Source organism: Oppia nitens, unplaced genomic scaffold (assembly GCF_028296485.1).
Source record: "Oppia nitens isolate AA-2021 unplaced genomic scaffold, nextdenovo-longstitch-racon4-pilon3 scaffold3_pilon_pilon_pilon, whole genome shotgun sequence".
In the NCBI taxonomy this organism is placed as follows: domain Eukaryota; kingdom Metazoa; phylum Arthropoda; class Arachnida; order Sarcoptiformes; family Oppiidae; genus Oppia; species Oppia nitens.
This window is the reverse complement of record NW_026533221.1, coordinates 7,949,318-7,961,500: the sequence shown is the minus strand read 5'-3', so window position 1 is coordinate 7,961,500 and position 12,183 is coordinate 7,949,318. Positions and strand designations below refer to the sequence as shown.

At 31.2% G+C, this 12,183-nt stretch overlaps 5 protein-coding genes across 8 annotated transcripts; 3 read left to right on the top strand and 2 right to left on the bottom strand.

Annotated features, from left to right (window-relative positions):
* The first annotated feature begins 425 nt into the window (after nt 1–425).
* LOC128957590 (E3 ubiquitin ligase RNF121-like) lies at nt 426–1,745 on the top strand. The gene has a single exon (XM_054303382.1). The coding sequence runs from the start codon at nt 654–656 to the stop codon at nt 1,629–1,631; it is 978 nt and encodes a 325-aa protein (XP_054159357.1). The 5' UTR covers nt 426–653; the 3' UTR covers nt 1,632–1,745.
* Nucleotides 1,746–2,415: 670 nt separating this feature from the next.
* LOC128957450 (pre-mRNA-splicing factor 38A-like) lies at nt 2,416–3,631 on the top strand. The gene is made up of 3 exons (XM_054303214.1): nt 2,416–2,638; nt 2,693–3,165; nt 3,225–3,631. Exons 1-3 carry the CDS (start codon nt 2,509–2,511, stop codon nt 3,561–3,563), a joined length of 942 nt encoding a protein of 313 aa, XP_054159189.1. The 5' UTR covers nt 2,416–2,508; the 3' UTR covers nt 3,564–3,631.
* Nucleotides 3,632–3,686: 55 nt separating this feature from the next.
* On the bottom strand, nt 3,687–5,674 carry LOC128958097 (CCR4-NOT transcription complex subunit 11-like). The gene is made up of 8 exons (XM_054303911.1): nt 5,523–5,674; nt 5,225–5,468; nt 5,013–5,150; nt 4,896–4,949; nt 4,719–4,828; nt 4,518–4,659; nt 3,928–4,443; nt 3,687–3,863 (listed from the first exon to the last, which is right to left on the bottom strand). Exons 1-8 carry the CDS (start codon nt 5,558–5,560, stop codon nt 3,687–3,689), a joined length of 1,419 nt encoding a protein of 472 aa, XP_054159886.1. The 5' UTR covers nt 5,561–5,674.
* Nucleotides 5,675–7,087: 1,413 nt separating this feature from the next.
* On the bottom strand, nt 7,088–10,424 carry LOC128958773 (ubiquitin carboxyl-terminal hydrolase 5-like). Its single transcript, XM_054304698.1, has 9 exons — nt 10,130–10,424; nt 9,934–10,059; nt 9,683–9,859; nt 9,518–9,624; nt 9,217–9,452; nt 8,387–9,146; nt 8,199–8,321; nt 7,657–8,140; nt 7,088–7,602 (listed from the first exon to the last, which is right to left on the bottom strand). Exons 1-9 carry the CDS (start codon nt 10,223–10,225, stop codon nt 7,288–7,290), a joined length of 2,424 nt encoding a protein of 807 aa, XP_054160673.1. The 5' UTR covers nt 10,226–10,424; the 3' UTR covers nt 7,088–7,287.
* A 56-nt stretch (nt 10,425–10,480) lies between these two features.
* Nucleotides 10,481–11,842, top strand: LOC128958774 (cell division cycle-associated protein 3-like). 4 transcript variants are annotated; one of them, XM_054304701.1, is made up of 2 exons: nt 10,481–10,563; nt 11,082–11,840. In XM_054304701.1, the coding sequence occupies exon 2, from the start codon at nt 11,112–11,114 to the stop codon at nt 11,772–11,774; it is 663 nt and encodes a 220-aa protein (XP_054160676.1). In that variant the 5' UTR covers nt 10,481–10,563; nt 11,082–11,111; the 3' UTR covers nt 11,775–11,840. The 4 variants fall into 4 exon arrangements, with proteins under 4 accessions (XP_054160676.1, XP_054160675.1, XP_054160677.1 ...); XM_054304700.1 differs by having other exon boundaries at nt 11,078–11,840; XM_054304702.1 differs by lacking the exon at nt 10,481–10,563 and having other exon boundaries at nt 10,888–11,475; nt 11,530–11,842.
* The last annotated feature ends 341 nt before the right edge of the window (nt 11,843–12,183 follow it).

Here is a 12,183-nt window from a genome sequence, read left to right as displayed (position 1 = left end):
CACTGATTATAAATTATTATTCAATTAATAAAATAAGTTTCATTGTTTAATTAATTATTATTATATATTAATATAAAGAGTGATATCAAAAACTTATTATATACTAATAATTTTACATTAAATTAAAATTACATAATTGTAATAATTCTTTAATATTATTATTATAAACTTAAGAATATTCTTTAAAATATTATTTGTATTTTATAAACAAATGTAAATACAATGAAATTTTAAACATTTGTATAATTTTCTTATTATTAATAATAATAATAAATAACATTTGTTTGTTTATATTTAATTTTTAATATATATTAATATTTATATAAATTAATTAAAATCGTAATAAAAATGTAAAAAATGTTTTAATTAAAAGCAATACACGAGTGAGTGATTCAAGTGATGGTATCAATGGTGCCATCGGTTGATAGCATTAAACGTCAAATGAGTTTATACTTTATATATGACATCACATAACATATGAAACAATATTTAACTCAATGTTGTGTTTCAGTTGTGTAACTCCTCGTCACTGAAAAACCCGATTACCGATTGGTTGGCCAATACTTTGTCCATTCATTGACTGACTGATTGGTTGTTGACATTGGTTTTGGCTTTAATTGATACGACTGTTACAACTCGGGTAACAACAAGACATGTCAAGAATGGGTCATCACTTTGATGAAAATGATGGTCACATATACCACGGAATTGATATAAATAAAGTGAATCTGTCATCACTGGGTGAGGCACAGAGGGAACACCTATTGCTTCACGAGAAGCATAGGGGACACGAGTCGATGCACGCGCTTATGCTACTCATCCTCATCGCTGCCATAGTTGTAGCCCAAGTGGTACTCATTTATTGGCGCAAAAAGAGTCCAAAGAGCTATCAAAACGTGTCAATGATAGGCATGTGGTTCGTACCGTTCATACTGTCCGTCTATAATCATTGGTTCCGATTTGTGGCCATTTGGTTGGCCATCACATTAGTCACGTGTGCGCTAATCAGTAAACCGCTAATCAATAAGCAATTGAACACCGGATCCATTCCCAGACTAATTTATAAGTGGTTTTACTTTCTGTATTCATTTTCATCGATAGTTGCGGTGACCGGTTATCTCGTAATAATGGCAACACTGGTCGGCATTAATATGTTATTAGGTATCAAACCTAATGTAACGCTAGACTTAGGATTTTTACTATTGTTTTACGGCATTTACTACGGAGTGCTGACCCGAGATTTTACCGATTTTTTAGTGGACCTGTTGGCCGCCAATATTGGCTATTATCAGCCGCAATCATCACTGCCTTCAAAGCAACTTAACTCAACAATTTGCGCCATTTGTGGCCGAAATCACAGCGAAAACAACGAGGAGAAGACCTATACTTTAAGTTGTGGTCATATTTATCACGAGTACTGTATCTACGGGTGGTGTTTGGTCGGCAAGAAACAGGTCTGTCCTTTCTGTAGGGAGAAAGTGGATCTCAAAAAATTATTTTCATCGCTCCCTTTCCAAAAACCACACTTCCTTTACGGCAATTTGTTGGACTTTATACGATATCTCATTGTATGGCAACCTATTATCATATTTGCCGTCCAATGCTTTAATTATATTCTGGGATTAGAGTAATTAAAATAAATAATTGACTAAATATTATGCATTACTTAGTTAATCAAACAAATGTTAACTTATATTCATCAAAACGACCCCAAAGTGAACGGACACTTGATTTTTATACAATTTATGATATTTTTTGATAACAACAAAAATACAGTATAAAAATTATTTTCAAATACAATAATTGAATTAATTTGTTAAATAATTTCTTCTATAATATAATTGTTTTTTTTCGACAATAGATTATTTATTATAATTTATGTTATATATTATTAAATGTTTATATTTTATTTTATTTGATTGAAAATAATTAAAGTTTCACTTTTTATATATTGATTAACTAACATAATTTCATCATATGATATATTATATATTAATTTCAATGGATAACTATATGTAATAAGTATTAAGTTTATTAAAATTATCAAAAGTTTAACCCATTTTCGGTCAAACATTGATTTATAAAATATTTAAAACTAATAATTTGCTTCAATTGGCGTTATTCACAAACTACAGTACATAAACACATAGGGTTACCATATTTATCATAATATGATGGAAACCGGTATTTAAACATTAAAAAGTATAATATATAAAACATTTACAATATATTCTATGAAATAATTATAAATTATACGTTTAATACAGTATTTAATAGTTTTTAAAAATAAAACACTTAACACATTAGGATCTGATATATCATATCATATATATTTAATATGAAATATAATATCCTTCTAAAAAATATAGTTATCTGTCAATTATAATAATGTTTTAGTGTTTATACTACAGTACAGTATATGTAATGTAAATAAATATTTTGATAAATATTGTAATAATTGTGTGAATGATTAGCCGTAATATCAAGTGATTGCAGACCTCGTAAGCGATGGCCAACCGCACCATCAAAGACGCTAAGACTATACACGGAACTAATCCACAGTATTTGATAGAGAAGATCATCAGAACCAGGATTTATGAGAGCAGATACTGGAAGGAGGAATGCTTTGCTTTGTCAGGTTTGACATCTTTTTTGATAAACTATTTTTGTGACCATTTCTTGTGATTAATAGCCGAACTTGTGGTCGACAAAGGCGTTGAAATGCGATATATCGGTGGTATATACGGCGGTAACGTAAAGCCAACGCCATTCCTGTGTCTTGTGCTGAAACTGCTTCAGATCCAACCCGACAAAGACATAGTTATTGAGTTCATCCGTCAGGAAGACTTCAAGTATGTCCGAGCTTTGGGTGCTTTTTATTTGCGACTCATCGGTACGTCAACTGATATCTACAAGTATTTGGAACCACTTTATAACGATTACCGCAAATTGAGAAGAATGGGGAAAATGGGAACTTTTGATGTCATACATATGGATGAGTTCATCGATATATTACTTCGAGAGGATCGTGTCTTTGATGTCATACTTCCCCGCATTTTGAAGCGTCACGTTCACGAAGAGAGTGGAGAACTTGAAACGCGAGTCAGTATTCTTGATGAAGACTTAGAGGCGGGCGTAACGTCTGAAGAAGACCAGTCTAATGATGTGAGTGTTGTTATGGTTGAAACTATTGGTTGTTATTAAACTTACATTTCTTTAAATAGGAATCATATGAGACATCTCGTCACGAGCGGCGCCATAGAAGCAGATCTCGATCACCATATAAACGACATAGAAGTAGGAGCCGATCACCTCAAAAGTCTCGGAGATCGAGATCACGTTCGCGTGAGAAACGATCTGAAAAAGATAGAGACAGAGATCGAAGAGATAGAGAAAGAAGGCGTTCCCGATCGAGATCACCAAAGAAAGATAAGAGCGATAAAAAACGAGATAAGAAGTTAAAGGAAAAGAAAGTTAAGAAAGATAAGGACAAACCCGTCGATGAAATCGCAGAAGCAAATGCTTTGAGGGCTAAATTAGGACTCAAACCATTGAGACCTTAATTTGTTTTTTTTTTCATTTAATTTACTTTCATTACTACCGATCATTAATAGTAAATAAATTTTGACATAATTTATTAAATTTGTTATATTTATTATCCAAAAACTAATTTCAAAATTAAACTGTCATTTCTGACTGTTGTCGTCGGTTTGTGTTTGGTTTGGTGATGAAGATTCGGAATTTATGCCAACATTGCTAATATCGCCGCCGCTATCCAATTGCTTAAGTAGTCTGAATAAAGCGGCCGCCTCTCGGATTCGCGAAAATTCAATACAAAAGGCTTGAACTTCAATAAAAACATCCTATTATTGGAGAGAAAATTATAATTAAAATAAAAATATAAATGATTTGTATTAAATCCAATACCTGAACATTAATTATTTTGTTTCTGATAAGTGATTGAAGGAAAACACAGACAAGTCTGACGAGTCTATTCTGCATATATCTGTCTTTAATGGTTTCACACGTTTGTATGCAATTTGAGATATAGAGGTGCATGAACTCAGTGGGCAGATCTACAGCAGTTGTCAATCTATTGACCACTTCCATCGAGTGGACAGACATCTCCATATTGACCAAAACAGATAGATATTCCGATATCTGACTCGATTGCATCAAAATCAACAATACTTCAATAGCAATAAGAGGATTGTTCTCTACGAGCTCCGGTAGTTTGGCTGGTGTTAAGCCCAAGTGATAAGTTAGCTTCGGGTCAGCTTCTAATTCAGCCAAAAGTTGTTGTTGTTGTGCGATAGACAAACTTGCTTTGAATGCTTTGCTCATTAGGCGTTTGGCTTCAACTCCCACTGTATTACTTATACACATCGATGAATCCCAACAGAGCTTTAGGTCATTGAGTTCGGTCGGGAATAACCAAACCAACTGTCCAATAGTTTAACATTAATATACATAATATTATGTATTTATCAAATTAGATAATAGTTAATCAACTGAACCTCGTCTTGACTGACATGAAGTGGTGGAGGAATTCTTATCAAATCGGGTTTGAATACTTGTTCGCACTTAGGATTGGGTCCACAAAACAAACCTTCTAATAGTTTATTCTTGGATTCGTCCTCATTGTCAATGATAAGACCGCTAAACAATTAACAAAATTACATATTGTTTGGTTGTAGTCTACATCTGTATAAACTTACGGTTTGTTGTCGGGATCAGCTATAATCACCGGAATACCTGATTTGCTAGTAAATGGTAGTTCTGATTGACGTTCGTTGAGAGCATTATATATAGAGGTTATGTCACAAATCTTTGTTGCAAAACATATAAATTAATAAATAATTATTCATAAAATTAAAATTCATTTTTTTAATTACTTTATCTCCAGATATCTCGGTATTAATCACTTGTTTTGGTGTCTGTTTAATGAGCTTTTAATTGTATAAAATATTTTAACATTAATTATATATCAATAAAATGTTGATAAAACTCACTTCTGATCGAAGCGAAGAATTAGTGATGAGTTGTGATAAAAAGTATTTCTCTCTGACCGACAATTTTGGCCAAAACAAGGCCGAAGAGATGTCAGACTTGGATTTGTTATTTGTTTTGTTGGTATCTTTTGTCGGTCCCTATCATGTAATAACAAATATGATTATCAAAACTCAAGAGTTGACTACAATTCATGTCTCTCTCCAAGACGTACCAAAGCCTTGACAAAGATGGCCACAAACGGGTTGTTCATAACGTTGTTGTCATTGTTGTAGACTTCATATAATAGATATAAAGCACTTAACTTCTGTGTCTCGCCGGGGATCAGATCGTGATGTTGTAATAGTGTACTAATGGCTACACCAATGCTGAAGACATCACATTTGGATAAAAGTGATTGAAATGTTTGACCAATTGTTTCAAATGTCGAGTGATTTGTCACATCTTCGCTTAAGACACTGTCAGACATCAATCAATGACTTAAACCATACCATCAATTAGTCATCACTTACCTCAACAGTGATGTCAAATCATTGGCTGTCAAAGACATGCTATCAATTGATTATCAATTAATTATCAATTGATTAATTAAAACCAATTTAAAGACTAAATTATTATTGTTTTTATAATTAAATGTAAATCAAACACAAATAAGAGCTGTTCTATTGACTCATATATCAAATATAAACACTATATTTGAATTCAATAATTGTTTGTATTATTAATACTGTAATGTAATGTACTGTAAATAAAATACATTTTTAAAGTAATAAACACATTATTATTGTATATCTCTATGTGTTTTAGTGTGTGTTTGAAATTTACAGTAAAGTATAGAATATAATGATTTGGTTTAAGACTCACGGAATTGTTTGTAATTTTAAATAATATTTAATTTTAAAATTATTTCAATCGAAACATTTTTAATTCAATTGGTATATATTTTATAGTAAACTAATTACTATATTAAATATAAAATTAAGTTTATCTGATATGTATTGAAATATATAACGTTAGTAAATATATTTTACAAGAATCTTAGATTTAAAATTTATTATTATTATTATTAGTAAATTTTATTTAATGTTACGGTATTAACATATGAATGAATGTCATTAAATATAAGATTTGGTGACAAAAATATATATAAAATTTGAGTCAACCATAAAATAAATTTATAAAAATGAATTTTAGTGACTTATTTATATAATGGTTTTATAATTTTTATTATCCAAAATTAATAATCAATGAGATTGACACCAATCAGGGATGTGGTCTAATATATTGCAAAACAATAAATAGTATTAATGTCTAAATATTTCATTAAATATTCATTAGATATATGTTTTAAGATTTCTCAATAAATTACCAACAAATTAGATGATTGGTAAATATATAAACAAAAATTCTATAAATTACAGTATTTTATTGATTAATTCAAGAAAAAATCATGAAAATTAATATTTTCATACTGTAAAAAACTCGCATTTTTTACCACCCCTGGTAAATTAAACGAGGGTGTGGGAAAGCATAATTGGGGGAATGGGAAATTGTAATGACCGTCATTTAATAGTAATCTATTAAAAACGGTATATTTAGATAACTATTACCGATAATTAATTAGTTATAACAGTGTTTACAATGAATGACATTTGTATATATTTACAACATCTTTACATAATATAAATCGGTAAATATATAGCATATTCAAAGGGTTTGAAACTATTTTGAGACGTCTAAATACAAGGGGTGGTAAAACTTGAAAATGTATAAATCATGGGTTGGGGGTGGCAAATTAAAATCACAAAATATATTTTTCTTATGGTAAAAATCTCGCATTATTTACCATGACTTACATATCTATATACGGGAAATTAAGCAACATTTAACGGTATCGTAATTATAAAAATTATTAATATACGAAATATAAATTTATATTGTATATATATGTATAGGTATATAATTTTTGAATAATTTACCCATTTTATCACAATTCACAATTTCATAGAAAAAATTTCATTACCGGTAATTATAAAAATGCATTTTATTTTTAATGTAAACTAATTCCAGTGTCGATTTAAACTCCTAATAAATAACATACAGTATATCAACACTTAGTACATGAAATATGTTTACACAACTATTATCTTTGGGTTAAACAATTTGCATACAAAAAAATAAGTTATAAAACTATATGAAATATTATAATAGACAAACAAAATTAGTTATATGAAGCATAAGTTTGGTTTGTCATTTTGGGCACAGCTAACAGTGCTTTCATTGCTCAATGCGTTGATACAAATAAAGATATGCTAAATCTTTTGGTGGATTTTCAGAAACGGCTACTTTGTTATCGTTAAATATAACCCAACGGTTCTCTTTCAATATATGACACACATAGTGACCACACATAGTACTGGTGCCCATATGACTGATGAAAGCAACTAATTTGTATTTACCGGAACCGTCTCGATAATTGGTGGCACTGGAAGACTGTGCTTCAGTTTGTATGTTATCAGTTTGCATGACATCTGTATTTAAATCTTCTGTATGACTAAAAATCCAGTCAACGGCACGCTCTGTGTTATTATCCTATAAAATAAAATGACAATCATTTCAATTATCTTAACTAACAGTGAGACAAACCGTTGCTTTCAAAGCACGTAAAGCCTGTTCATTGGTAAAACCCATAGACATAATCATTGCCATTGCTTCTGGATTAGCAACGAAATTAACTTCTTTAACATTTGTCGCACCCGACTGTAAAATAAATGGATCGGAGAAGTCTGGATCGTTCATATGCTCCATAATCCAGTTCATTGTGGTTTCTATATCACCATTATTTGTATTATAAAGAGCCCGCTTACAGCCCTCAACTGCAAAACCCATTTCAGATAACTGGGCCAATATTGATGCATTAAACTCGAATGCATTGGCACCGGTAGCTGTATCACCACTGGGTAAAAGTTCTTCTCCAGGTTGAAGACCAGTTGATTTCAAATAAGATATATCGATAATTTCTGGGACATCGAGTGAAATATCAAGCTTTTTGGGGACCCAATCATCTCCGAGTGTAAACTTCTTTATATGAATCATCATATAATCAGGAAATGTCTTCAATCGTGTGGTTCTATATCAATATATAAATCAATATAACGGTAATATATATAACTATTATAAAAAATTACTGCTTAGCCATTGATTTGCCATTAATTGCTGTACTAAAAAAATCTTCAATTAGTGTCGGCGCTGCAAATGTATCAATACATGAGGTTATTTGTACAATGGGTCGAACAACTTCTTTGGGATCACTATTCGTGGTAAAGATGTTTTAAAATAATAAATTTTTAAAAAATAATAAATTTACAGTAAATACATTTTTTGTCCTTTAAGTTCCAACTCTTTTTTCTTTTCCTCAAATACTTTAACTGCCTCTCTATTGATTACAGAATCAGACACTGGAAGTGATAATAAGTACTCAGTCCTCGTCGTGTACTTCACTTTCTTAGACATTGAGCATTCAATGCGTTCTTCTACCTGAAACTTGAAGCAATCGGTGGGAGGAGGGCTTGCATTAGACCTATTGTTACGTTCGATAACATTAATGAGATGAAGAAAGAATTCTTGAACATCTTGTTGTCGTTTAGTTGAAAACTCTTGATGTCCTTTTCCAATGAAATTCTTAAACATTGTTGGCTTTATACCACTTTGTTCTTTAGATTCATCATTGCATGGCTTTGAGTACTTGCCTGACAATAGTCCATACGCTAGTTTTGCCATTTGTGTGGTGAAATCAGATGGTGGATCTGCTGGCGAGGCTTCAAAGATATGGTTGGATGGGAAATACAGTTTTTGGAAGTCTGGTATTGTAAATATCACTTGCATTACTGAATTTAAATAACACGAATTGCCGAGATTTGCGAGACCCGTATATCCCGGACCATAAAGTGGCACTAATTGTGAGCCTTCTTCTTGTATTATAGACCACTCGCCGAACTGTTGGTTCAAATCAATCTCCAACTCAATCATTGATTTGTCGGTCTTTTCCATCTTAGCTATATTTATACCAAAATGTGCCAAATGTTTGGTCAAATTGGGGTCATCAACCATATCATCCTCGTCATAGGAATAAACATCTAAATAATATTCACAATAAATCAATATTAAATAACAAAGATATAACAATTAATTCAAATCTTATAGTACCGGCTCCTTCAGGAGTAATTGTTCCTAATTTGACTGCCAGCGGATATTTCTTCTCATTATAATATTCAGAGGCGTGATTATTACCACCGGTTCCGTCAAAGTATTTTCGGCCACAAAGTATAATTCCGTCCGTCAGATTCAACCAAAGATTGTCTCTTTTGTCACATTTATCACATTTCCATCCTTTTGGGGGGATTTTGATGCCGTTGTCCAATTGGATCAATGTGTTGGCGTGTCTTAAAATGATAGAAAAATAATAATTTATTATTTTCTTCATAAAACCAATAATAATAAACAATACTTTGTAACAATCCTTTTCTCTCCATCCCAAGTGCCGGCCAATGCCTGCAACTCCTCTAATCTCGAGGCAGAGTCGGCTGAAATAATGGCCGAAATTGACTGTAAAATCTGTTAAACGAATTCCAAGTTTAGAAATAGTAAAATAAGAAATTATGGACAGAAAGACCTGTTCGGGCAGATCGGGGTTCGGCAGAGGAATTGTAACAAATTGTGGCAAAATCACGATTTCATTCATGTCATCGTATTGTTGTCTACTCTGTGAGTTGACATCAAAACCTCCCTCAACACCGATCGCCAATTTTGTTATCTTTGGCTTAATTTCTTCGCAATCACTTTGAGGCATCTAATGGTATCAACAATAAAGACAAACATTATATAAATAATTTGTTTTTTCTGATTAATCGGATTAAGACATACCGGACGAGCAATTCTCTTGGTGTGAAAAAATACAGCGTTTCCAGTCTTTTTGTGGTGCAATTCGACAAAATCGCGACCAAATCCGAGAAATGTGTTCAGACATACATACAGACCATCTGATGATAACTGATATAAGACATGACAAATGAAATGACATTATTATCTAATCAAAGGTCTGTCAACAACAAAGACATACCGGAGTGTCAAACGAGAAGACACACTCGTCTTTGTAGATCTTGTCGGTGTTGACAGGGATGCGGATGTTATGCATGTATTGCTTAAGTGAGTCCATGACCTCTCAATTGTTGTCTTAATCAATGACCAAATGTCCACAAAATCGATGACAATATAAATGACTATTAGTTTACAATTACTTTAAACAGTCAATCAATGCAATCAACAAAATCCAAAAGTTTATGCAATTTTTACTAATATTAAGCATAAATTACGACATGTTTTGAGTCATGTCTTTATATTAGACAACGCATTGGATTTATATGCAAATCACAGACACATAGTGTGTAAACTATTTGGACGTAATTCATGTGTTATGTGATTAAAAATGTGTTCAATCATTGCCTTATGGTTTGGGTTTGTCTACTAATTGTTCAATCAATTCATACATTTAATGTACGCTACGATTGCATGTATTTTCAAGTTTTTTTTCAATTATTAATACAATTGTCACACAATTTGTTTAAAATTTTAATTTTAATTAAATCTTAGTTTAGACTAAATTACTTAAAACATAAAATATTTCTGTTTTTTTTATAAATGTAAACATTATTTTCAAATTATTTAAAATAATTTCTTTTAAATAAAATTTCTTTAAATTAAAATTAATAAATAAATTGCTGTTTAGATTATCAAACAATTTATTATTTAATTAACGCAACAATTATTATTGTAATACTTTATTAAGTTATAAAACATTTTGTTTAATGAAAAAACGTTAAAACTATTGTTAGTGGGGGTACACAAAGGGGTCGCAGTGTTTGTAACAACCAATTAGATTAAAGTTTGAGTATTAACTCAAATAAACCAAAGTATAAAACAAGCGCTCAATTCATGTATTAAACGAAAATAACATATGATTTGCAAATCGAGAACACATTCAGTGATTAATCAATTGTTTTATCGATAGACAGGTATTGTTGTAATCATTGATCACATAAACGATGGGTTCTTTCGCATCCAAGACATGGTCTGAAGTCAATGATTACTATTACAAGACTAGTAGTGATGGTCAACAAAGCCCGCAATTGAAATACAAAATGGCGGCCAAAGAAGTGCATGTGAAGAATGTTTGGACTCCTGGAGCTGATCCAAGATCACCGACTTTCGACTTTGATAGGACACCGATTCAAGTGATTGACTGTAAGGCGCAAATGACACCCGATGTTGTCACTCAACAAGTGGTCACACAATTAGTTGATTCAATTGATCCGAGATCACCCACTATTGGTATCGATAGGACACCATTTGAGTTGACACCGATGAACGATAACATCGTTGAAGTTGCGGTCACACGACTCTCGTTCGGTAATGTTTCCGATGATATCACTAACAATTCACAACTTTATACACCAACTGAAGCAATGACCCCTTCCGTCGAAGACAATGAAACTAAAAGCAGTGGAACTAAGGTTCGGACTCCTCTTTCGTCTGTTTGTGTCCAACAGAATCAGACACCAAACCGAAGTGCAATCAGACAACGAAAGCAATTGGATATCACTAAAAGGGCTCATTTGAACAGTCATTTAATGAAGAATAAGGCGATTGGATCTAATGATAATCTTGTATTGCAATCACAAGTTGTTGACGACAAAGAAAATCTTTGAATTATTTGATATTTAAATGTATTTTTAATTCATTACATGATTTATATGATAACTCACTTTTAAAATGTTTTATAGTATAAAATTTATACATTGATTCACATATTTAGTGAATTTTAAATTTTCACAAAAATTTATTGTATATAATATTAAAATTGCTATTTATTTTCAATATATTAAGACATAATGTTATATTTTTAAGCAAACAACTGTCCAAATGTTTAACTAATTAGTACAAAACATTTACCCCTAAATATACTGTATTAATAAAATAGTATTTTTCACATTAACTCTATTCAGTAATATTTACTATGATATCTAAACCATTAAGAAATAAAATACAAGAAATTTATTACACTATTTAATAATTGATTGTAATTGAAGAGACAAAACCACATTTATGAGATAAAAA